General features: G+C 34.5%; 1 protein-coding gene across 8 annotated transcripts in view; it reads left to right on the top strand.

Annotated features, from left to right (window-relative positions):
• Positions 1-24863, top strand: part of Ptpn4 (protein tyrosine phosphatase non-receptor type 4) — a 169947-nt gene that overhangs the window by 26874 nt on the left and 118210 nt on the right. For 3 of the 8 annotated variants that reach the window (XM_058583265.1, XM_058583266.1, XM_058583267.1), the window contains one exon: positions 13997-14151. In XM_058583265.1, the coding sequence (XP_058439248.1) occupies positions 14014-14151 (138 nt within the window). In that variant the 5' untranslated portion in view covers positions 13997-14013. Of the gene's footprint in view, positions 1-1231; positions 3604-13996; positions 14152-24863 lie in introns of those variants that run through there. The other 5 variants (XM_058583263.1, XM_058583268.1, XM_058583264.1 and 2 more) reach the window with 3 other exon arrangements.

Here is a 24863-nt window from a genome sequence, read left to right as displayed (position 1 = left end):
AATTTTGTCACATGTTTTTTCTGCATTGAGATGAGCATGTGGTTTTCTTCTTTCATTTTGTTATGTGGTATATTATGTTGATCAATTTTTGCATGTTGAACCATGCTTTTTCATATGATGTACATTAAGGGACCAACTTCTGTTTTGCATATATGTATCCAATTGTCCCAGTTAACTTTTTGTAAGTATTCACAAGTGTAATTCTAGATACAAGTCCCTTTTCAGCTATTTAGTTTACAAACACTTTGTCATATTCCCAAGGCTGTCTTTTCATTTTCTTTTTGTAAAATTTGCTAATTACATGGCAATAGAATGCACTTTGACACATTATACATTAATGGAGTATAATTTCTCATTCTTCTGGTTGTACATGATGTAGAATTACACCTGTTGTGTAGTCATATATGCACATAGGGACTGTTTGTATAATTTGGGGATGTATTGTTCTAACTTCATTATTTTGTAGGTGGATATTCATTTGTCCCAGTACTGTTTTCTGAAAAGGCTCCATTTTTGTTGGCTGAATATTCTTGGCACCATTATGGGAAATAACTTGATCGTGAATATGTTTATTTCCATCTTGGTCTGTTCCATTCATTTATGTGTTTTTCATTATGACAGCCCTGGGCTGTCTTAAATTATTGTAATTTTGTAATATGTTTTATTAAAGATGTTTTTAGTTGTGGGTGGACAATAGTACTTTTATTTTATTTATTCATTTTTATGTGATATTGAAGATTGAACCCAGTGCCTCACATGTGTCCAGCACTCCACCACTGAGCCACAATCTCAGCCCATTTTGTAGTAAATTTTGAAATTGAAAATGTCTTAAACATTACAAAAATATTTTATGATTGTTTTGGTTATTTTGTATATCTTGCATTTCCATGTGACTTTTGTGATCAACTTGTCATTTTCTCCCAAAAGAAAAATGAAGGTGCAGTTTTGTTAGGGATATGTATTTAAAGAAATATAACAACAATATTACACAGAATTTAAAAAAAATAGAAGAGTAGTGTTATGGTTTGGATGTGAGGTGTCCCCCAGAAACTCACGTGTGAGACAATACAAGAAGGTTCAAAGGAGAAATGATTGGGTTTTGAGAGCCTTATCTCAAATCAGTGAATTAATCCTCTGATAGTTATTAACTGAGTGGTAACTGAAGGCTGGTAGGGTGTGGCAGGAGGAGGTGGGCATTGGGGGTGTGGCTTTTGGGTATATATTTTGTATCTGGCAAGTGGATGGAGTCTCTCTCTGCTTTCTGATCACCATGTTCTTCCTTCGTGTTGTTCTGCCTCACTTGGAGACCTGAGGAATAAAGCCGTCTATCTATGGTTTGAGACCTCTGAAACTGTGAGCAGCCCCTAAATAAAGCTTTCCTCTTTTACAGTTGTTCTGGTTGGGTCCTTTAGTCACAGCAGCGAGAAAAGGTGACTAAAACAAGTAGATTCTGTATTTTTTGTTGGTAGAATGTTTTATAGATGTCTGTTAGGTCAAATTGGTTTATAACATTGTTTAAATCTTCTGTTTTCTTGTTGATTTTTCTGCATATTCTGTCCATTATTGAAAAATAGATAGTAAAGACCAGCAATTTTACTTTCTATTTTCCCTCAAGTTATGTCAGTTCTTGCTTGATTATTTTGGGATGTTTGTTTACTAGCTGGCTAGGTGTGGTGGCACATGCTTGTAATCCCAGTGGCTCAGGAAGCTGAGGCAGGAGGATCACAAGTTCAAAGTGAGTGAGGCCCTGAGCAATTTAGTGAGACTGTCTCAAAATAAAAACGGGCAGTGGAAGTGGCTCAGTGATTAAGTGCCCCTGGTTTCAATCCCTGATACCAATAAATAAATAAGTCAGTCTTAGCCCTTCTATTGTTACAATGTTTATTTTTATGTAGTTCTTTTTTCATCAAAATCATTTGGTTGCTGTTTTTTGTGGTATATCTTGTGTGTGTGTGAATGTGGTACTGGGTATGGAACCCAGGGCCTTGTACATCCTAGGCATGTTCACCACCACCAAGCTAACTTCTAGCCCTTTGTTTTTATTTAATTTTGGAGCAGGGTCTTGCTATATTGACCAGGTTGGCTTTGAATTTAGAATTCTCCCGAGTCAGCCTCCGAAGTAGCTAGGATTATAGGTGTGCACCACCACACCCAGTTTGTAGTGTATCTTTTTATATCCTTTTACCTTCTCTTTGTTTACATTCTTCAGTCAGAAATGTGTCTTGTTGAGAGCATATAATCAGAACTGGTTTTGAAAAATTCATTCTTGTAATCTCTGCCTTTAGATTTAATCCACCATTTAATGTAATTATGGACAAGGCAGTACCATTTTGTATTTGTTTTTTTTATATATCTTTTGTCTCCTGTATTCCTCCATTGTTGCTGTTTATTTTACATAGATATATTTTAGTCTGTTGTTTTAATTGTTCTGTGAGTTATATTTTTTAGAGACTTCCATGAAGATTTATTTATAACCATGTACTTACGTTGAAATTTTGTTCCTAATAGCTCACCCTCCTTTTTTTTCTTATTTAATACTGCTGTCACATGAATTACATCTTTATACCTTTATATATTTTTGTTTGCTTGTTTGTTCGTAACTTTTCCCTCCTATCTGATTTAAAAGACCACGAACACAAAATACATTTATTACTGTTGTTTATATTTATCCATCTAATTACCCTTACAGGTACTAGTTATTTTTTCCTGTGGATTTGAGTTACTATCCAGTGTCTCAATTATTAATATTTTTTTTCCTGGGGGCAGATTTGCTAATGACAGATTCTTTTGTTTTTTGTTTTATTTCTGGGAATATTTTAAATTTTTCTGTCTGTCTTTCTAAGCAGTGCTGGAGATTGAACCCGGGGTCTTGTGTATGCTAGGCAAGTGTTCCACCACTGAGCTGCATCCCAGACCATCCTTTATTTTTTTTTTTATTAGTTGCTAATAACATTACAATGATCTTGACATATCATACATTTGATTCAAATGGGGTACGTAATCTAATTTTTCCACGTGTACAGATTGCAGATCACATTGGTTATACAGCCACGTTTATACATACAGCTATATTAGTGTCTATTGTATTCTGCTACCCTTCCTATCCCCCCCACCCCCATCCTTTATTTTTTAAAGCATTGTTTTACTGTACAAGGAGTTCTTTTTGACAGTCTTGATAGTCTTTTTTTTTTTTTAATAGTTAGTATCATCCCACTGCCTTTTTACCTCCATTTTTCCTGATTAGATTTTGCCTCTTCTCTCTCGATGCTCCTAAGATTTTGTTTTTCTTTGGCTTTCATCAGTTTGATTACAATGTGTCTATGGGTGAGCATCTTTGAGTCGGTCCTAGTTGGAGAACATTTAGCATCTTGGATGTGTACTGTACTTTTTCTGACCCAAGTTCAGGAAGCTATATGCCGTTATTCTGTCTTCTTTCTGTCTGTCCTATTAGGTATAATGTTGATGAGCTTGGTGGTGTCTTATGTCCCAGGCTCAGTTTATTTATTTGGTTAAATTTTTTTTTTTTAGTTGTAGACGGACACCATACCTTTATTTTATCTTTATGTGGTATGAGGATTAAACCCAGTGCCTCACATGTACAAGGTGAGTGCTCTATCACTGAGTTAAAACCCCAGCCCCTCAGTTTATTTTTCTTTGTTCATTATTCCTTCTGTTGTTGAGATTAGATATTGTTAGTTAACTTCAAATCAATTGATTCTTCTGTCTTCTCAAATCTACTGTTGAGCCCTGACATTAAAATTTTAGTTTAAAAAATATATTTTTAAAATTATTTTTTTCAACTACAGAATTCTGAACTGCTTGTTTAAAAAATAACTTCTATGCCAGGCATGGTGATGCAAACCTGTAATCCTAGTGTTTTGGGAGAGTGAAGCGGAAGATAACAAATCTGAGGACAGCATCAGTAACTTATGAGACCCTGTCTCAAAAAGTAAAAAATTCTGGGGACATAGCTCAGTGGTAAAGTATCCCAGGATTGAGTCCCCAGGACCAAAAAAAAGTAATTTTTGTTTTTTTGTTCATACTCTGTTTGGTGTGATATTGTTCTCATGCTTTTGTTTAGTTCATGGTAAGTTTTTTTTTTTAACATACTTACAGTATGTTACAGTATGATTTAATTTTTTTTTTCAGTAAATTCAATGTCTGGACATCCTTGGCAATTTCCATTCATTCCTTTTTATTGCCCTATATGTGGATCATAGTTTCATGCTTTTTAGTTTGTTTTTGCCATTTGGTAATTTTGTGTTGCGTGTTGGATTCTACACTTTAAATTGTATTTTAGGGCTGGAGATATAGCTCAGTTGGTACAGTGCCTGCCTCAAATGCACAAGGTCCTTGGTTCAGTCCCCAGCACCATAAATCAATACGTAAATAAATAAATGTATTTTCACAGTTCTAGAATCCGATTCCTTCCTTGCTGGGTGGTTTATAGTTTTTGTTACTTGTTACTATTTGTTTCTTTAGTAACCTTCCTGGATAAATTTTATAAAGTCTGTTCTGTTAACCACAGGTCGCCCCATTGTCTTGCTCATTTAACTTAGCTCTCAGGCAGTGAATGAACAGAGATTTCCTTACACATTTTGAAAGAGTAAGCCTTGCTTCCAGTCTTTGCTAAGGGTATTTTCAGTGTTCATTTTATAGCCCTGCTTTCACTCCTGACTTTGCAGAGCCTCAAGGTTAGGAGGTGAGAAATTTGAGCCTTCTGCGCTCTTCCCTGAGCATGCAGAGTTCTGCACATGCTAGTAGCCTTCTGGATTCCCAGAAATACGTTGGAGCTTCTCAGAGTCCTTTCTGGACATATCATTTTCCACCTTTTCTCATTTTTGTCTTTGATCAATCTTTTTCACGCCAACTCTTATGGTTACTTCTGGTAACTGCAAGATTAAACAATTGCCAATTATATTTTTTTGAAAAGCAGCCTATATGAAAGGTGATTGGTAGTAAGCAGGTAGAGTCAGGTAAAGTACGCATGTTGTGCAAGTAGCAGTTTTCAGGTAGCTGATGAAATGGTCAAATAATGACAGTTCTCCCAACTTAGGACTTTTTGGCGAGTTCCATGCCTTTTCTACCCATTCAGCGATTGCAAAACTGCTTGTTTGTTTAGCTATCATGACTGCTAGTTTGTTGATGGGAGAAGATGGGTAGAAGTCACATTAAAATGTTACAAAGTTAGTTGTTCTTACTGAGTTTCTGCTATTTGTCTTGAATTAAAGCACATCTAAGTATTGCATTTATTTTGTTAATTTCCAGAGTATGGAAATGTTGATTTTGACAGTTTGTCAGTTGTCTTTTCACTTTATTTATTTATTTATTTTTAAGTATTTTTTGTTTTAGTTGTAGTTGGACACAATACCTTTTACTGTATTTTTATGTGGTGCTGAGGATCGAACCCGGTGTCCTGCATGTGCTAGGTGAGCGCTCTACGGCTGAGCCACAACCCCAGTCCCTGTCTTTTTACTTTAATGTGGAGAACTAGATTTTCAGAGGTCCTTATTTCACCTTTTATTTTTTCTTTCTTTCTTTTTTTTGGAAGTAAATTACACCAAATTGAAAAGTTGCCTTTAAAAGATGACAAAATAGTTTTCATAGTTAAAAATTGGACATTGAGGGTTGGGGTTTTGGCTCAGCAGTAGAGTGCATGCCTAGTACATGCGAAGCCCTGGGTTTGTTCCTCAGCACCACATAAAAATAAATAAGTAAAATAAAGGCATTGTATCCAACTACAACTAAAAAAAAATAAATATTAAAAAAAAAATTGGACATTGAGGTCAACAAAATGTAGTTGAGTTACTTTCAAGTGATTGATACCTGAGGGTTTTTTTCCATGTTAACACACCTAATGTGAATCTGAACCTAACTCTGTGCTTTCTTAATTGGAATAGTATTTTGTATAAGGTAATTAGTAATGTAACTAGGGTTTGTATAAGTAACATTTATGTAATATTAACATGAAAAACATTAGTCTTTTCTAGGGAATGCACTTTAAGAACTAAGAGACTAGTTCCTAAGTTAATTTTTACTCCATTTCCTTTTTTTTGCTTTATTTATACAAACTTACTTTATTTCCAATGACATTCTGTTTCTGCAAATGTAAATTATAGTGACAGTAATGGAAGGTTTTGATTTATGATTATGAAAATTGAATTTATGATTATGAAAAGTAGATTGAGAGGAGTGCTAGTTGTAAAGATGGAAAAGATACTGTTAATAGTTATAAAGTGCTTACTGGATGTGTTGTTGTATGGCTCCTCCTGGACTTCTCTCTGATCCAGTAATAAACCTTATAAAACTCAGGAGATATTAAAAGTACAGCTCTATGTACCTCAATAGTTGTTATGGCAGGTAAGGTTGTTAGGATGTTATTCGAATGTGATTTTTCAGCTTCACATAATTGGAAACTAGGGTTATTTATTGTTCCTTTATTGGTCTGTAGAGATTGTAGTAACAGAGCTCAAACTACTAATTTCTGTTTTTTTTTAACCTGCATTTTTTTTAACCTCCTTAAGTGAAGCACAGAAGAATAATAAAATGATAAGAGTGATTATCTCAGCGACATCTGCTTCTTGGGTGTTTGGAAATATTTTATTGCCAAATTATCAGATACATCCAAGATTATCAAACAAATTAACCAGTCAAAGAACAATCTTTAAATTAATGATAAACCTAATATGAGTCCTTAGAAGCTAGGCATGGTGAAGTACACCTCTAATCCCAGCAGCTCTGGAGGCTGAGGCAAGAGATCATAAGCTTGACACCAGACTCAACAACTCAGTGAAACCTTTAGCAACTCAGCAAGACCCTATCTCAAAAAATAAAAAGGACTGAGGATGTGACAGTGTGCCCCTGGATTAGGTCCCTGGTACTGGAAGGGTTGGGGGGAGATTCCTCAGAAATAAGATGTATGGTAATGACAATTATTTATTTATTTATTTGTTTGTTTGTTTGTTTTAAAGTTGGCCATTGAAAAGGGAACGTCCACACACAAAAAAAAATATCTACAACTGACATCACACTTTATGATACAGTCTGCACAGTTCCTCTAGATTCTTTTAAAAAGCCTTTGGTCCCATTATGTTCTTTTCATTGAAAGAGATGCACTCATTATTCTTAACATCTCCCCCTCATTTATATGAGAATATTTGAGTTGAATATACAGTCATCCTCTGGTATCTATGGGGGATTAGTTCTAGGACCAGCAAATCTGAGGGTGCCCATCTGAGGGTGCCCAGATTCCTTATATAAAATATGTAGTATTTGCATAAAATCTGCACACATCCTCTTGTATACTTTAATCATTTCTAGTATATTCCTAATACAAATAAATGTTATGAAAATGGTTGTAATCCTATAATATTTAGGGAATAATAAGAAAAAAACATGTTACATGTTCAGTACGGACACAATTTTTCTGAGTATTTTCTATGCATGATTGGTTGAATCCAGTGGTGCAGAATCCACAGATATGGAGAGCTGACTTTTTCAGGATTTTGTTAGAGAAATCCAGTTTTCCTGTATCTTTGTAAAATTGTCATTATTTATTTTATATTTTACTACTCACATAAGTATATAAATGATATATCATCTTAAATTTTCATTTCTCTAATGATATTGAACATTTTTTATGTACTTAATTGGCATCTGAATATTTTATTTGAAATGTCTCTTCATGTTTTTAGCTCATTTTCTATTTGTTTTCTAATAATTGCGCTTTGAGAGTTCATTAGATATTCTAGATACTAGTCAGATAAGTAGTTTATAAAAATTTTTCATAGTCTGTAGTTTCAAAGTTTTTGTCCTCTTAATGTCTTTTGCACCGAATTTTAAAGGTTTTTTTTTTTTTTCAGGGGGAGTACCTGCAATTAAACCCAGGGGTCCTTAACCACTGAGCCGCATTCCCAGCCCTTTTAAAATATTTTATTTAGATTTGTCACTGAATTGCTTAGGGCCTCAGCCTCCCAATCCTTGGAATTACAGGCATGCACCACCATGCCTGGCAGAATTTTGAAGTTTTGATGAAATACCCAGTTTGTCAGGTTTTTTTTTTGTTTGTTTGTTTGTTTTTACGTTTATGAATCATGCTTTTGGTATCACATCTAAGGACATTTCACCAAGTGTAGGTACTGAAGATTTTTTCATGTTTTTCTTTTTTTGGTGGCGGTGGGGGGTAGGGTTGGCCACTGGGGATTGAACTCAGGGGCACTTGACCACTGAGCCTCATCCCCAGCCCTAATTTGTATTTTATTTAGAGAAAGGGTCTCACTGAGTTGATTAGCACCTTGGTTTTGCTGAGGCTGGCTTTGAACTTGTGATTCTCCTGCCTCAGCCTCCTGAGCTGCTGGGATTACAGGCTTGTGCCACTGCACCTGGCTTTTTTTTTATTTTTAGCAGGGAGCGGGCAATGTTTTCTACTGGAAGTTTTGCAGTTTTAGGTTTTAAATGTAAATTTGACTCAATGAGTAATTTTCGCTATGAGGTTTAGGTTGAGGCTCCTTTTTTATTTTGGGTATAGCCAACTTTTCCAGCACTGTATGTTAAAAATGGCATCTCTTCATTGAATAGCTTTTGCACCTTTGTTAAAAATCAATTGCCTGTACTTATTTTAGTTCACTGACCCGTGTATCTCTGCTGCTATTACCACAGTCTTGATTACTATAGCTACACATTAAATCATAAAATCTGGGAGTGATGATTCCTACTTTGTTCTTATTTGGGGTAGGAGTAGAGTTGTTCCCTTTTTTTTTTTCTCTTTTTTTCAAAATAATTTTCTTTTTTAACTATTCTGATTGTTTTGCTTCCCTGCTCTTCCCCCCGCCCCCATATTGGCAATTAAACCCAGGGTGTTTACCATTGAGCCACATCACTAGCCCTTTTTCAATTTTGAGACAGGGTCTCACTGAGTTGCTGAGGTTGGCCTCAAACTTGTGATGCTCCTTCCTCAACCTCTTGAGTCACTGAGATTACAGGTGTGTGCCACCATGCCCAGCTATTTCCTTTGCTTTTCCATATAAATTTAGAATAATCTCTATCTGCAGAAAAAGGCTACTGGGAATTTGGAGAGAATCGACATCTTTATTATATTGAGTCTTCCAATTCATGAACATATTATGTCTCTCTATTTATATAGATCTTTGATATTTGTCAACATTTTTTTTTAGTTTTTAGCATAGAATTTCTGTGTTTTGTTAGATTTACACTTAATTTTTTAAAATTTTTTGTTTAGTAGTTGAAATGGGATTACATTTTAAATTTGACTCCATATTTGTTTCCAGTAGAAGCAAATGAAGTTGATTTTTGTATGTTAGTGTATCCTGTGACCTTGCTAAACTCACTACTTCAAGTGTTTTGTAGATTCCTTGAGGTTTTCTACATAGACTTCATGTCATCTGCAAATAGTAAGTTTTATTTCTTCCTGTTTATGCTTTTCCCCCTTACTTTATTGCCCTGGTTAGGACTTACAGCTTTAAGTTGAGTCAAGTGGTGAGAGCAAACTCCCATCCTTGTTTTGTTCCTGGGAGAAGACATTCAGGTTTTAGCGAATCATTATGTGTAATGCTAGCTGTAGGGTTTTTTTTTTTTTTTTTTTTTTTCTTGGTAGACATCTTTAATTATGTTGAAGAAGGTTCCCTTTATTTCTAGATTTTGAGAATTTTTATCATGCATGGGTGGTGGATTTTGTCATGCTTTTCTGCTTTGATTGGAAATATTGTGATTTTTAAAAAATTCTGTTAATTCACAGGATAATACTGGTCCCATAAAATGAGTTGAGAAGTGTTCTTTCCTCTTTTGCTGTCTGGAATAGATTGTGTAGAAGTGGTTTTAACTTTTTGTTAAGTAGTTGGTATAATCCTCCAGTGAAGCCATCTGGGTCTGAAGAGTTATTGGAAGTTTTAAAACTATAAATTCAAATTTTAAAATAGTAACAGAGCTGTTTAAATTATCTTTTATATTGGTTAAATTCTGCATTTTGTGCCTTTTTAGAAATTTGTCCATTTTATGTGTCAGACTATTGTACTTATGTATAATAATGGATTTCTGGTTTTTATTTCAGTTCTACAGTTTTTGCTTCAAAAATTCTGGAGCTCTGTTGGTGCATTCACAGTTAGGATTGCTGTGTCCTGGTGAATCGACACTTTTATCATTATGTACTATCCCTACATGTTCCCAAGAATTAATTGTTCTAAATCTGAATTCGACTTTATCTGATGTCCATATGGGCACTCCTGTTTGTGTGTATTAATGTTTCCTTGATATGTCTTTTCCCATAATTGCACTTTCCACTTGCCTATATTGTTAAATTTGTGGAGAGTTTCTTGGAGGCAGCTTACAATTTGAATCATGGTTTTGTTTTGTTTTTTCCCCTCCTTTGCTAATGGCTGACTTTTAATTGGTGAATCTTTGTATAATTTTTTTATTTGTTTTAATTTGTTATTCATGACAGTAGAATGCATTTATGCACTTTGATAAGAATCTTTTTTTAAAAAATATTTTTAGTTGTAGATGGACACAATACCTTATTTATTTTCATGTGGTGCTGAGGATTAAACCCAGTGCCTCACAGGTTCGAGGCAAGAGCTTTACCACCGAACCACAACCCCAGCCCTAATTTTTTCTTTTTTTGGAGTAGAGTTTTTATTTCTTTTTTAAAAATGTTTTTATTCTAAATTGTTATATATGACAATAGAATGCATTACGTTTCATTTTATACATATGGAGCATATTTTTTCATATCTCAGTCGTATACAAAGTATATTCACATCATTCATTGTCTTCATACATGTACTTAGGGTAATGAGATCCATCTCATTCCACTATCTTTTTTACACCCCTTGCCCCCTTTCTTCCCCTCCCTCTCCTTTGCCCATCTAGAGTTTGTCTATTCCTCCCATGCTTCCCCTCCCAACCCCACTATGAATCACCCTCCTTATATTAGAGAAAACATTTGGCATTTGTTTTGTTGGGATTGGCTTACTTCACTTAGCATTATATTCTCCAATGCTATGATTTTATTCTCTTGTATTGCTGAGTAATATTCTGTTGTGTATAAATACCACATTTTCTTTATCTATTCATCTACCGAAGGGCATCTAGGTTGGTTCCACAGTTTAACTATTGTGAATTGTGCTGTAATAAACATTGATGTGGCTATGTCCCTGTAGTCTACTGTTTTTAATTCCTTTGGATATAGACCAAGGAGTGGAATAACTGGGTCAAATGGTGGTTCCATTCCAAATTTTCCAAGGAATCTCCAAACTGCTTTCCATATTGGCTGCACCATTTTGCAGTCCCACCAGCAATGTATGAGTGTGCCCTTTTCCCCACATCCTCGCCAATACTTGTTGTTAGTATTCTTAATAGCTGCAATTCTGACTGGAGTTTTTATTTGCATTTCTCTAATAGCTAGAGATGTTGAACGTTTTTTCATATATTTGTTAGTTGGTTGTATATCACTTTCTGAGAAGTGTCTGTTCAGTTTCTTGGCCCATTTATTGATTGGGTTATTTGTTATTTTGGTGTTTAGCTTTTTGATTTCTTTATATACCCTAGAGATTAGTGCTCTGATGTGCAAGTGGAAAAAATTTGCTCCCAAGCTGTAGGCTCTCTATTTACCTTGCTGATTATTTCTTTTGCTGAGAAGAAGCTTTTTAGTTTGAATCCATCCCATTTATTAATTACTGATTTTAATTCTTATGCTATAGGAGTTTTATTAAGGAAGTAGGGTCCTAGTCCAGTATGACAGAGATTGGGGCCTTCTTTGTCTTCTGTTAGACACAGGGTCTCTGGTTTAATTCCTAGGTCCTGAATCCACTGTGAGTTGGGTTTTGTGCATGGTGAGGATAGGGGTTTAATTTCATTTTGTTGCATATGGGTTTCCAGTTCTCCCAGCACTATTTGTTGAAGAGGCTATCTTTTCTCCAATGTATGTTTTTTGCACCTTTGTCTAATATAAGATAACTGTAATTATGTGGGTTAGTCTCTATTCTGTACCATTGGTCTACCAGTCTATTTTGGTGCCAATACCATGCTGTTTTTTCACTATTTCTCTGTAGTATAGTTTAAGGTCTGCTATAGTGATGCCACCTGCTTCACTCTTCTTGCTTTAGCTATTCTGAGTCTCTTATTTTTCCAGATGAATTTTATGACTGCTTTTTCTATTTCTATGAGGAATGTCATTGGGATTTTGATTGAAATTGCACTTATAGTGCCTTTTGGTAATATGCCCATTTTGACAGTATTAATTCTGCCTATGTAGTTGATGAATCTTAACATGCTAAAACTATTTCTCATATTACTTTTATACTTATATAATTATTACTGGAGGTAAAGTCTACCTGGTCCCTCAGGATCAGCTAATTAAGCTGAGGGACAAAAGATGTTGAGGCAAGGAAGTTGACCTTGACTGAAAAACTGACTCAATAAGAAGAAAGGGGAATCATGTGTCTAACACCCTTCTTAAGGGGAATTTGATCCAGGTAGCTTATATAGGTGGTTGATGGGTGTTCCCAAGCTGGTGGGCATCTTCCTGCAGCTGTGTGCATCTTCCTGCAGTTGGAGGGCAGATGATACACATTCTACCCAGATAACTTAGTTATGTAGTGTTTTTTGGCTTCTGTTTCAGAAACAAAGATCACTTATTATTCCTTTGGGCTCTCTCTCTCACTGATTAGTTAACATAATAAACCATGGACAGCCTAGAGTGGCTATTTGGAAGTTCGTATAATTTGAATTGGAATGAAGCTTTCTTGTGGGGGTTGGGTGGGAAGACCCTTTTGGTCATGCCAGTTAATTGTCAGACTCCCTGTAATGGAAAAGAACATCCTTCGTTTAGTTATATATTATAAACACAGACTGTGAAGATAAAATGTCTGCACTTCTTTGTTTCATAATGTTGACTTTTACTTTCAGCTTTTACCTATTGACATGAATAGAAATCAACTTTAAATGAATACCACTGATTTGAAATGTTTCTTTTTTTATTATTACTATTTTATTTACTCATTTTCACATTGCTTACTACTTTTCTTTACCCATATTAAAACTTCTAAATACTTAACATTTCTTCCTACTTTAGTTTATCTAATTAATTTTAAGGTAAAAATTTTATGAATTTTAAATGTTGAATCAAGGAATATCTGAAAAATGTTTTGAGTTTTCTCTAACATGAATGTTAGTTTTCTGGATATAAAAGCCTGTGTTTCTATTATTTTTCCCCCCAGAACATTGGAGCTGCAGCTTCATTGTCTTAACATGTAGTTGATATCATTATGATTTCTGTTCTTCTATAGACATTCTGTTTTTCCAGTTTTCTTAGGTAAAAATTCAGAAGCAAAGATTGGTAGGCTTAAGTTTTCTATTTAGTTTTTATTTTGTTTTGTTTTTTTAACATCTTTACTTATTTATTTTTATGTGGTACAGAGGATCGAACCCAGTACCTCACGTGTGCGAGGCAAGCGTTCTATCACTGAGCCACAACCCCAACCTAGTTTTTATTTTGTAAGGACTAAGTTTGAGGATAGTTAAAATGAAGGTTATTGTTATATTTAAAAACAAAGAAAACCTCCCATGTTTTCCTAAAATCTTAAGTTTTCTAGGGAATGGCCTAAAAGTTATCTTACCTTTTGTCATTCTACAATGATTTTAAATACTTGCATCAATGAATAACATTCAACTTCCTGAGGTGGCATTACCCTCTCCCTTATTTATGTATTTTAAATTGGAATGTGACTTCCTGAAATTTTAGAATATTGAATTCTCTTTGGAGCAGTTAAAAATAAAGCCTTTTTAAGGCAATAAATATTTGTTTAGATGATGAAATATATATTTGTGTATATATCTATTTTTTTTATACCTACAGTTCTTATCCTAATGTTTCAAAATTTGTTAGTTTCCTAAGTTTTAATTTAAAAAAATAACAATTATCTTTTAAACAACATTGTGTCTTCCACAGTCCTTTTATTTGGTGATTTTTTTTAAAACTTAGATCTTGTGTGGACAGTAATGACCTCACGTTTCCGATTGCCTGCTGGCAGAACCTACAATGTACGAGCATCAGAGTTGGCCCGAGACAGACAGAATACAGAGGTGGTTTGCAACATCCTTCTTCTGGATAACACTGTACAAGCTTTCAAAGTTAATGTAAGTATATTATTTTTTCTTCTTCGAATCATCATTATCATCATCATAACTATTTTTTAGTCTGAATTTAAATGTATTTTAAAACTAGAATCATTAAGTTGTGTAGTTTGAAAAATTATTCAGATATGAAATTATTCAGATATGAAATTCTTTGATACAGGTTTGTGTTAGGTATGTGTTCTCATTCAAATTGGGTGTTTTAAAAAAATCTTGCCCACTGAACACTGTTAACAAACCAGAAATAGTATGTGGGTGGTTGAAGGTACCTGAATGGAATTTGTTCTCTAACATAACTTATATGTTTCCATTGTAGTCTTTCTTGAACTATCTGTAAAACTTTTGCTAAATAAAGATAATTGATATTCCTGCTCTTAACTATTATCTTAATATTTATTTATGCAATTTGTGTCTAGCTTCATTTGCTCATTGTTACTTGTGAGTTTCATCCATGTGGTATTAATAATAATAGTTCATTTTCATTGCTAGACAATTGCCTTTTGTATGAATATGTCACAGTTTATCCATTTATTTATCTGCTTGTCAATTTATTGTTTATATATTTGGATTGTTTCTACTTTGGGCTTTGCACTGAACATTCTTGTACACATGTTGATATACAAACAAGGATGCATTCCCCCCTTTTTATTTTAAAAATTTTAAACATAAAGAAAGAATTTAAAAAATAGTACAATAAATACCCCATGCCCTTTACCAACATGTTTGAGAATATCATAAAAGGATTTACTGTGTTGAACTTATATTAACATTTTGCACATTTGCTTTCTTTTTCCCCCCGAACTGTCTCAAAGTAGTAGATTTCATCCATAGTACTCTAGCATCCAAAGAGACTCCTGAATTAATATAGTACTGTTATCACACCCTGAAATTTAATATTATGAAAATAATAGTTTTTAATATTAATATTTAAACTGGAATTACTCATTTCCAAGTCTTCACTATGACATAGCTGTTTTCTTCTGAGTGATTGAAAATGCTCATCGGTATCTTAAGCTCAAACTGTTATATATTACTGTACAGCAGAATTGCTAATTTATTCTAAATTCCAAGCCATTTCACATCAGAAAAGAGACTGCAGATTGATGAAAGGCACATTTGAGATACTTTTAGTATATACAACAATTCAGTATGTCTTTTCTAAAATGTTGAACTTCTAATTTTTATTTCTATTCTATCATCTACTAATAGATAGTTGGAGTATAGGTTGCTATGCAAAAATATTATGAAATGAAGGAAATTTTGCTTTGTAAAAATTTCTGATTAATGGAAATTCTTTAAGTATCAAACAACTGGTATAAAAAATGCTACTCTTTTTCCTGATATTAATTCATTAGAATTAGAAAACCAGGATCGAGGTCTCAAATCCCTAACTAGCTTGCTAGTTGAGGGTCATAAACTTAAAAATACTTTTGTTGTAAGTTGATATTAGTTAATATTTTGTTTTCATTTTAACTTATAGTTTGTATTTGTTTCATAGTATCATAAAAGGATTCTCTGTGTTTCCCATCCAGCATTATTTTTCTTTTGATAACTTTAATTATCAAATTATCAGCAAGACCTTGTCCACCGCCCCCTACCCCCCCCAAAAAGAACCAAACAAACAATGGGCCAGGGATGTGGCTCAGTGGTTAAGTGCCTCAGCCTTTCAAGTAGGTACCAAAAACAGCAACAATAAAAAACTCAACCATTTATTATCCGCAGGAATTCTGTTTGTTATTTGGGGGATTCACACATGAATGCTCTATCTGCTCCATTATATGTCAGGCCTCAGCTGGAAGACTCAAAGGCTGGAGACTATGCACAAACAGGGAAACCTCAGCTGGTACTGAAGCACCTATATATGACCACTTTGTTTACCTTGGGCTGCTTCATAGCACAGTAGCTGGTTTCCAAGGGTGAGCACTCTTACATAAAAAGTCAGACTGGCTGGCCGTGGTGATGCATGCCTGTTATCCCAGCAGCTCGGGAGGCTGAAACAAGGAGGATCATGGGTTCAAAGCCAGCTTCGGCAAAAGCAAGGTGCTAAGCAACTTAGTGATATACCCTGTTTCTAAATAAAATACAAAAATAGGGCTGGGGATGTGGCTCAGTGGCCAAGTGCCCCCAAGTTCATTCCCAGGAACCAAAAAAAAAAAAAAAAAAGAGAGAGAGAGAGAAAGAGAGACTGTAGCCATATTACCTTTTCTTAGCTGACGCTTGGAAGTCTTGTAATGTTATTTTCCCCATATTTTGCTTGTTAAAGTTTTCATAAAAGGCACACTCACAGTAAAAGAAAGATAAATGTGCTGTCTTTTGAAAAAAGTGACAAGGTTCTGGAGGATCATGTGATCAGAAATACTGCTGTGGACTTGTTAGGAAAATATAGTCTGTCCATATGCCCATTGGTGGAGACATCTATCTTGCCCTCACCCAGCTGCCTTAGTAGCCACAAACATTAATTCTCATTTTCTCATCATAGCAAGACTGCTTGCTACTTGGTACTTGGACTTTCTTTCTCTGTAAAGTTATTGGAAAATACCCTCAAGGTGAAAACCAGTGTGGAACTAGATTCATTCAGTTTTTTTTCTCCCAACTATCATAGCCCTGCATAGGTTATTATCTGTTGTCTGCAAATTAGATATTTATTGGTTCAGCTTTTCCCTCCCTCTCTCCCTCCCTCCCTCCCTTCTTTATTTTGATAGCATTGGGGATTACATGTCCAGCCCTTTTTATTTTGAGACAGATTCTTACTAAGTTGCTAAGGTTGGCCTCGAACTCTCAATCCTCCTATTTTAGCCTCCCAAGTGTGTGGAATTTCAGGTGTGTGCCTCTGTGCCCAGAAAGTTATTTTTCTTAGTAATGTGTTAGGACTACTTTTTCATTAGTCTTTTGAATTCTACACACAATTTTTTCTGTATCAGTTTGTTTAGTTTCCACAAAGAAAAGCAAAAGGTGTTATATATGAGGAATTACTAATGTTATGATAAAATTTTTCTGAATGTGCAGGCATTTCCTTTTGGTGCTTCCTTTGGTTTGTTTATGATATGCTTTAAAGCTTATAGTTTTGGCTGTTCTAACAAGTTGTTTAAGTTTGCTTGTTTTTGTTTTTTCCCCAAGTAATCGATTTGGAGATAGATAGGTACTTAATAAATTTAATACTTAATTTTAGTGGTAATTTTTAACGACTTACTATATATTATTTTTTTCTTTATTTTTGTGGTAGACAAGTACTCTACCATCAAGCTATATCCCTAGCCCATGTCAATATTTATTGATATCATTCAACTTTGAATCACTATGGGATAATTTGCATTTTTCTTTATTAGAATACCTCATGCGGAAAAAACACTGGTTCTGCAAAGAACTAAATAGATCTGTCCCTGGATTTTAGGTATTGAGGATAGATTCTAGGATACCTGTCTAGATTTATGTAGTCCTGGATTGTAGGCTATTTAGATATCACAAACAGATAATCTAAGCATAAAGTGATGTAAAAATTAAGACTTAAAATGCTGTACAAATAACTGAGACAGGAAGCACTGTGGTGTAGGGAGACAGCATAGTATAGTAAAAACTGCATGGGCCATAGGATCTGAAGGACAAGATTTGCATTCTGTTCTGCTCTATACTTGATCTGTGACGTAGTCTGTCTTACTTGACCTTTGAGGTATAGTCATTTTGTTCAAATGAATGCAATTGAGAACCAAAGAATATAACTGATTTGTGCATAGATTTCAACCACTTACTTCCCTTACTATTTTTAGCCTTGTGCTTTATCCTGCCTTTTCTTGATACTTGTGTCTCTATTGGGGGCTTTTCTGTTGGATTTGCTTCTTGTTGGTATTCTTTGTGGATATTTGAATTAGCTCTGCTGTCTCTTTGATGTTATTTCCATCTTCTGGAGTGTGTTAATATCTCTGATATCTTCTCCTCTGTTGTTCTTGTGGTTTTAACAGCTTTCTTTTTTTCCACAAACAAATGGGCTTTCAGGAAAGAATAAGTAGACATGTCCAGTCTATCTCATTTAACCGAAGGTATAAACACTTTTAAACAGCAAATTGTTTTTCCTTAAAAAATTATTTTTTCTTAAAAAGAATTAAAAAATGGGTAGTTATATGTAATACAATTTGAAATCACATTGCATTAACATAAAGATTTTATATTTGGGGCTGGGTGTGGTGGCTCAGGGAATCTCAGCAACTCTGGAGGTTGAGGCAGGAGGATCACAAGTTTGAGGCCAGCCTTAGCAACTTAGCAAGATCCGTCTCAGAATAAGAAGGGATGGAGATATAGCTCAGTGGTAAAGCAACCCTGGGTTCAGAACCCTAGAACCAAAACAGTTTTTTATTTTATTTTTTTGTTTACCTCTCACCCACTTCCATGGTACTTTTTTGGGGGAGAATATAACAAAGTCACACTTTGTCATCAAGCATGTAAATATTGCAATCTTGCTTCTATATTCATTCTTCTACCCAAACTGCTTCCTCATTATTATCTAGTTAAGAAATTCATCAGTTTATCAGGGCTCATTTTGTTTGTCCTCTAGAAGGTTTTACAACCGTTAACCTCTCCTTACTTCAAAAAAGCTCTGTTCTCTTCTCCAATCACATTCTGGATCTGCCTCACCTATTCCTTGTATTTTAATGTTCCTTGAAGATTTACCATTGATTTTTGTTTCTTTTACTTTCATTCTTTTCAGTTACTAAAGATTATCATATATATTATATTCAGTCCTGATATCTTTCTCCTTTTTTATGTTTCATTATTAAAAAATATTTTACAGCACAGTTCACAATATAGCTAAAAAAAAAATAGCTAAACTCTGGAACCAACCGAGATGCCCTTCAGTAAATGAATGGATAAAAAAAAATGTGGCATATATACACAATGGAATATTACTCAGCAATAAAATTTTGAGAATAGAATCATGGCATTTGCAGATAAATGGATGGAATTGGAGAAGATAATGCTAAATGAAGTTAGCCAATCCCAAAAAAATAAATGCCAAATGTTTTCTCTGATGTAAGGAGACCGACTCATAGTGGGGTAGGGAGGGGGAGCATGGGAGTAATAGATGAACTCTAGATAGGGAAGAGGGGTGGGAGGGAAAAGGAGGGGGCAGGGGGTTAGCGATGATGGTGGAATGTGATGGTCATCATTATCCAAAGTGCGTGTATGAAGACATGAATTGGTATGAATATACTTTATATACTACCAGAGATATGAAAAATTGTGCTGTATATGTGTAATATGAATTATAATACATTCCATTGTCATTTATTTAAAAATATATATTTTTAGTTGTAGTTGGACACAATAACTTTATTTTGTTTATTTAGGTTTTTTTTTTTTTTTTCTTCTTCTTTTTATGGTGCTGGGTAACAAACCCAATTGCCTCACTCATGCTAGGCAAGTGCTCTACCACTAAACCACACAATCCCAGCCCTCAGTCTTGATATCTTTCTATAACTTGAAACTCCAAAGACATCCCAAAGAAACTTATAGTGGTTTTAAGATTACATTTAATTTTTTGTAAGTTTTTTTGTTTGGTTGGTTTTTTTGGCCAAGAGAGTGAGAGGGTATGTAATCCCTTCATTTGAAACTTGGTGATCCTTTGTGATTTCTTGCACAATAGAATCTATTGGAAGAGATGTTAGAGGACTTTCTGGGGTTTGTTAGAATATATTGTTCAGCTTCTGCAGCTGTCTTGTGGTTAACTCATTCTGGGAGTGCGTCTAGCTGCAATGTTAAGGCTGACTCCCTTGAGTCCACACTGGTGGAGACCCAGGTAGATGGCATATAGAGAAAAAGATGGCTGAGGAATCCCAGCCTAGATATTAGACATGTGAGTGAAGATACCTCTGAGGTGATTCCTGACCATGTTACTGCTCCATATGAAATTCATTGAGTGAGACTTAATTAAGTGAACTTAGGAAGTTATTAACATACCATTTTAACATACTGTTTTGATGTGGCTTGTTAGATTGCAGTAAATAACCTGTATTCACATTTATCAGATCCTAAAATCATTGTCATCTCCCCATTGAACTTTAGTCTTTGTTTCTCCTAGTGTCACCGTCACCTATGATATAACCTTTTAAACTTTTGTTTAATTCTTTGGCTCATTTAAAAAAAAAAATCTTTAAACACGTTTTAAGGGGTTAAGGGTGTAGCCCAGTTGGAGCATTTGCCTAGCATGCATGTGGCCCCAAGTTCAATCCCTAGCATTGCCCCCTACAAAAAAATTATTTCTTTTGTACACAACATAACATTGACCATTTAAATTAAAGAGTACAATACAGTGGTATTGAGTATATTTACAGTGTTGTACAACCATCAACGTTATCTATTTTCTTAACTTTTTCATCAAATTCTGTACCCATTCTATAAATACTAATTTTTCCCAGCCCATAGTAACCTCAATTCTACTTTTCCATCCCTATGAATTTGCCTTTTTATTCCTGAATAATTTTCCATGTGTTTATTATCACATATTATTTATCCATCCTTCTGTTGATAGACCCTAGGTTATTTATTTTCTTCTTTTGTCAATTGTGAATTAATACTGCTGTGAACATGGATGTACAGGAAAAAAGGAAAAGAAAAAAAGGAAAGAAAATAAACAAAAGACTCATCCTTGAATCAAAAAAGAAAAAGAAAAGGGGATTTTCTGAGAAAAATACATTTATAGCCATGAGACATTAAGTGGTTTTTTTTTTTTTTTTTTTAAAAAAAAAAAAGAAAGAAAGAAAAACTCTTTCTCGAAACCAAGGTAAAAAGAAAATAAAAGAAAGGTGGTGGTGGGGTCTTATGAAAGTCCTAGTAAGATCAGTAGAGGAGAAAAAAGGGACCAAGGGCAGGAAGGAGGGGAGGAAAGGGGGAAATGCTGGGAAATTATATTGGCTCAATTATTTTGTTACATTGTGTGCATGTATGAATGTAAACAACGAATCCCATGATATTCAACTATAATGCACCAATAAAATATATTTTCCTTAGAGTTGGGTGTTTAGCTCAGTGGTAGAACACTTGCATAACATGCCTGATGCCCTAGGTTTGATTTCCAGTGAGAGGTGAGGGAATTCATATGTTTCCTTGTAAAAGTTTCATGGTTTACGTATCACATTTAGATCTATGATCCATATGAAGTCTATTTTTTATATGGTCTGACAAATTCTATAAAAGATTACGTAAGTATTTTAGGCATTGAGCACCCAAAATGATCTGTTGCCTGTTGTTCTTTGTTGTTTTTTTTAACAACCCCTTAGAAATGTTAGAACTTGGCCTCAAGGGCTATACTAAAAATAAATGCCAGATTTGGGCTTTGAGCCATATTTTGGTGACCTCTGGATTTGCATGGGTCCATTTGTGTGTTTTATGTTCTGTTTCCCTGATCTGTGTATTTACTCTTTCTAAGACCCCATGTCTTGATTATACTTATGCAAATTCTTGAAATTAGGTAATGTAAGTCTACCACTTTTTTTTCTCCAAATCTATTTTTCTTTTCCAAAAGATAACCTTGACCTAATAACTTTTACCTTGTACCTATTTCTTTCCATATATATTTTAGAATCAGATTTTCTATATCTTCAACAAATCCTACTGGGATTCAGGTTGAGAATTGATTGTGTTGAACCTATACATGAATTTAGAGAGAATAGGTATCTTAGCAATAATGTGTCATCTGATCCATATACATGGCATGTTGCCTTATTTGTTTATTTGATTAGTGTATGAGTTTATAGCATCTTGATCCTGATCAGATTTTGCTAGATTTATACCTAAGTGGGTTTTTTTATATTCTATTATCATTTTTAAAACTTAGATTTCCAACTATTTATTACTTATATATGGAAATATAGTTGACTTTGTAAATGGACCTTGTAACTGACTCCCTAAACTAAATTCTAAGACCTTTTGTGTAGAGTCCATTGAATTTTTTATAAGACATTTTATTTGAAAATACAGATTTCCTTTCTCTCTCCCTTCCTTCCACTTTCCTTCTCACAGGCAGCCATATTCAGCCACTCTCATAAGAAGTGAATTTTATGCAGTTTGATAAAATTGGGGAGAAGCAGCTAGTTTGCTTCTCCCTTTACCCACAGAAGCCTTGTAGAAACTAAAGCCAAGTGCTATACATATGTAGATTTAGCTAGGCTGTGCTTAGCAAGAGAACAAGTCAGTCTTAATTTCCTTCCTGTTTTTCCTCGCCCTGAGGATATAAAAGCAGTTATGAGGAAGTTGCTTTTAATTTCAAAAGGAATGTGTTTCCTTTTTTCCCCATTCCTTTCTTTTCTGGCTACACTAAGGGATAAATAGGAGTGAAGAGAATGGAAATATTTCTTGTGTTTTCAATTTAGGAGCAAAGTGTTGAGTCTTTTACATTTGAGCATGATGATAGCTTAAGATGTTTTGTAGATGCCCTTTATCTATTTAAGGAAGTTCTCTTCTGTGCCTACTTTAGCAACAGTTTTTACCATGAATGGATGTTGAATTTCATCATGTTTTTTTCTTCATGATCATTGGCTCAAGTTCTTATTTAGTTCCCTAGTATAGTGAATTACAGTGATCCGTTTTTGATTGTTGAACCAGCCTTGCATTCCTAGACTAAACAGAACTTGGTCATGATCTATAATCCTTTTCACATTTTGCTGGATTTGATTTTGCTAATCCTATGTTGAGAATTTTTGTGTCTCTGTTTACTGGGGTTGTTATTATGTAGTTTTATTTTCTTGTAATGTTTTGTCTTTTAGTATCAGGTTAATGTTAGACTCATTAAATTGTAAGGGTCCGGCGAACGACGGAGGAAGAGACCACCAAGAGACTGACTCATGCAATCGCAGAAGGGGGTTTATTGAAGAATCCAGCGCGCTGGGGCTCCATGCTCACTCAACAAGGGAGAGCAGCCCAGAGCCCCGAGCAGGGGTTGAGCAGTGCTTAAGTACACTTTTTGGGGAGGGCGGGGACTTTACATACATCACAGTCTCCTTTAACAAATCATCATACACTGCGGGAAAATCAAACAACAATTCTTAAACATGATTAGCACATTCATTGGCTGTAACAGGTCAGGCGGGGGTGATAGTTCACTCCTAAAGAGGGGGGTACATTCAAACTGATTGGTTTGGGCCCTGAGATGCCTACGTGCCAAGCTGCACAGGGTCCTAGGTTATTAAACAACTAGATGGTCAGGGTGAATATTTACTGGGCAGTCCCGGGAATTGTTTTAACAGCTATAGGAATTTCAGGTTTTGGGGGTGTGGCATGGGAACTTAACAATACCTGGGCCTTTACATTTTAACTCAGGCTTTGCCGCTTAGAAACTTTACAATACCCGGTCTTTTACACTTTAACTTCAATTTCTTTTACTCTTACAAAATTAATTGGGAAATGTTTCTTTCTCTTATGTTTTCTGGAAAAAATGGTATAGAATTGGTATTATTTCCTTCTGAAATGTTTGGTATAATGTGTGTTTGGGTGGGGGTGTGTATTTTTTTTTTCCAGCTAGCTTTGATAATTTGTGTCTTAAGAAATTGGTCCATTTTACCTAAATGGTCACATTTTATCTGAATAGTGCACATACAATATTTTGTAGTATTCCTTTCTTATCTGTAGAATCTGTATTCGTTAGTGTCTGTAGTTCTTTTCTGATAGCACTGCTCACTCACTCTCTAGCTAGTATGTTATCAATTTTATTGATTTTGTAAAATCACCCTACAATTATTTAACTCCTTAGTTGTGTCAATTTCTGTTCTTATTATTTTCTTTCTTCTTTTACTTTGGTTTAATTTAGCTCTTTTTAAATATCCCAAGGTAGAAGCCTAGGTTATTGACTTGCAATCTTTATTTTTTCTAGTATAAGCATTTAATGCTATAAATTTGGCTTTATTTGATTTAAAAACTTTTTGCAGGTTTCTTTGATTGGTATCTGCTTTCTCTTTTTCCTGTCCTATAACCTTTAATTTTTGCTTCACCTGTTGGTCATCTTTAGGGTAAAGGCTGTTAAAGTCTCTTGCCCATTTCATAATTATTATTTTTTAATTATTATTATTGTAAGAATTATTTTTTCTGGATCCTGGGCTGGGTCGTAGCTCAGTGGGATAGGGTCATAGCTCAGTGATAGAGTGCTTGTCTAGTATGTGAGAGGCACTGGGTTCGATTCTTGGCACCACATGTAAATAAATAAAGGTCCATTGACAACTATTAAAAAAAAAAAGAATCATTTTTTTCTGGATCGAAGTCACTTATCAGGTATTTGATTTGCAGATTTTTTCCCCCCATTCTGCTGGTTATCTTTTTCCTTGGTGGAATTTTTTTAAACAGTTTTAACCTTTGATTCTAATTTGTCCCTTTTTTCTTTTGTCACACATGCCTTTAGTGTCATATTGAAAAGAAATTGCCTGGTTCTGGTCACAAGGATTTACTCTTATATCTTCCTCTAAGACTTTTTATAGTTCTAGATATTAATTTTAGGTACAAGATCCGTTTGAAGTTAATTTTTCATAGGGTTGAGGTATAGGGGTCCATTTTTATTCTTTTGTATATGGATATTCATTTATCCTACCACCATTTGTTGACCCATATGAATGGTTTTGTTGCCCTTGTAACATCAATAAACATAATAGTTTATATCTGAACTCTAATTCTTTTCTTTCCTGTTGCAATTTCTGTCTTTATGAATATATATATTTATGAATGTGTATGTGTATATATAT

This window comes from Marmota monax, unplaced genomic scaffold (genome assembly GCF_021218885.2).
Source record: "Marmota monax isolate L192 unplaced genomic scaffold, Marmota_monax_Labrador192_F-V1.1 WCK01_AAM20220418_F8-fsc00121, whole genome shotgun sequence".
In the NCBI taxonomy this organism is placed as follows: domain Eukaryota; kingdom Metazoa; phylum Chordata; class Mammalia; order Rodentia; family Sciuridae; genus Marmota; species Marmota monax.
This window is presented reverse-complemented; position numbering and strand designations above follow the sequence as displayed.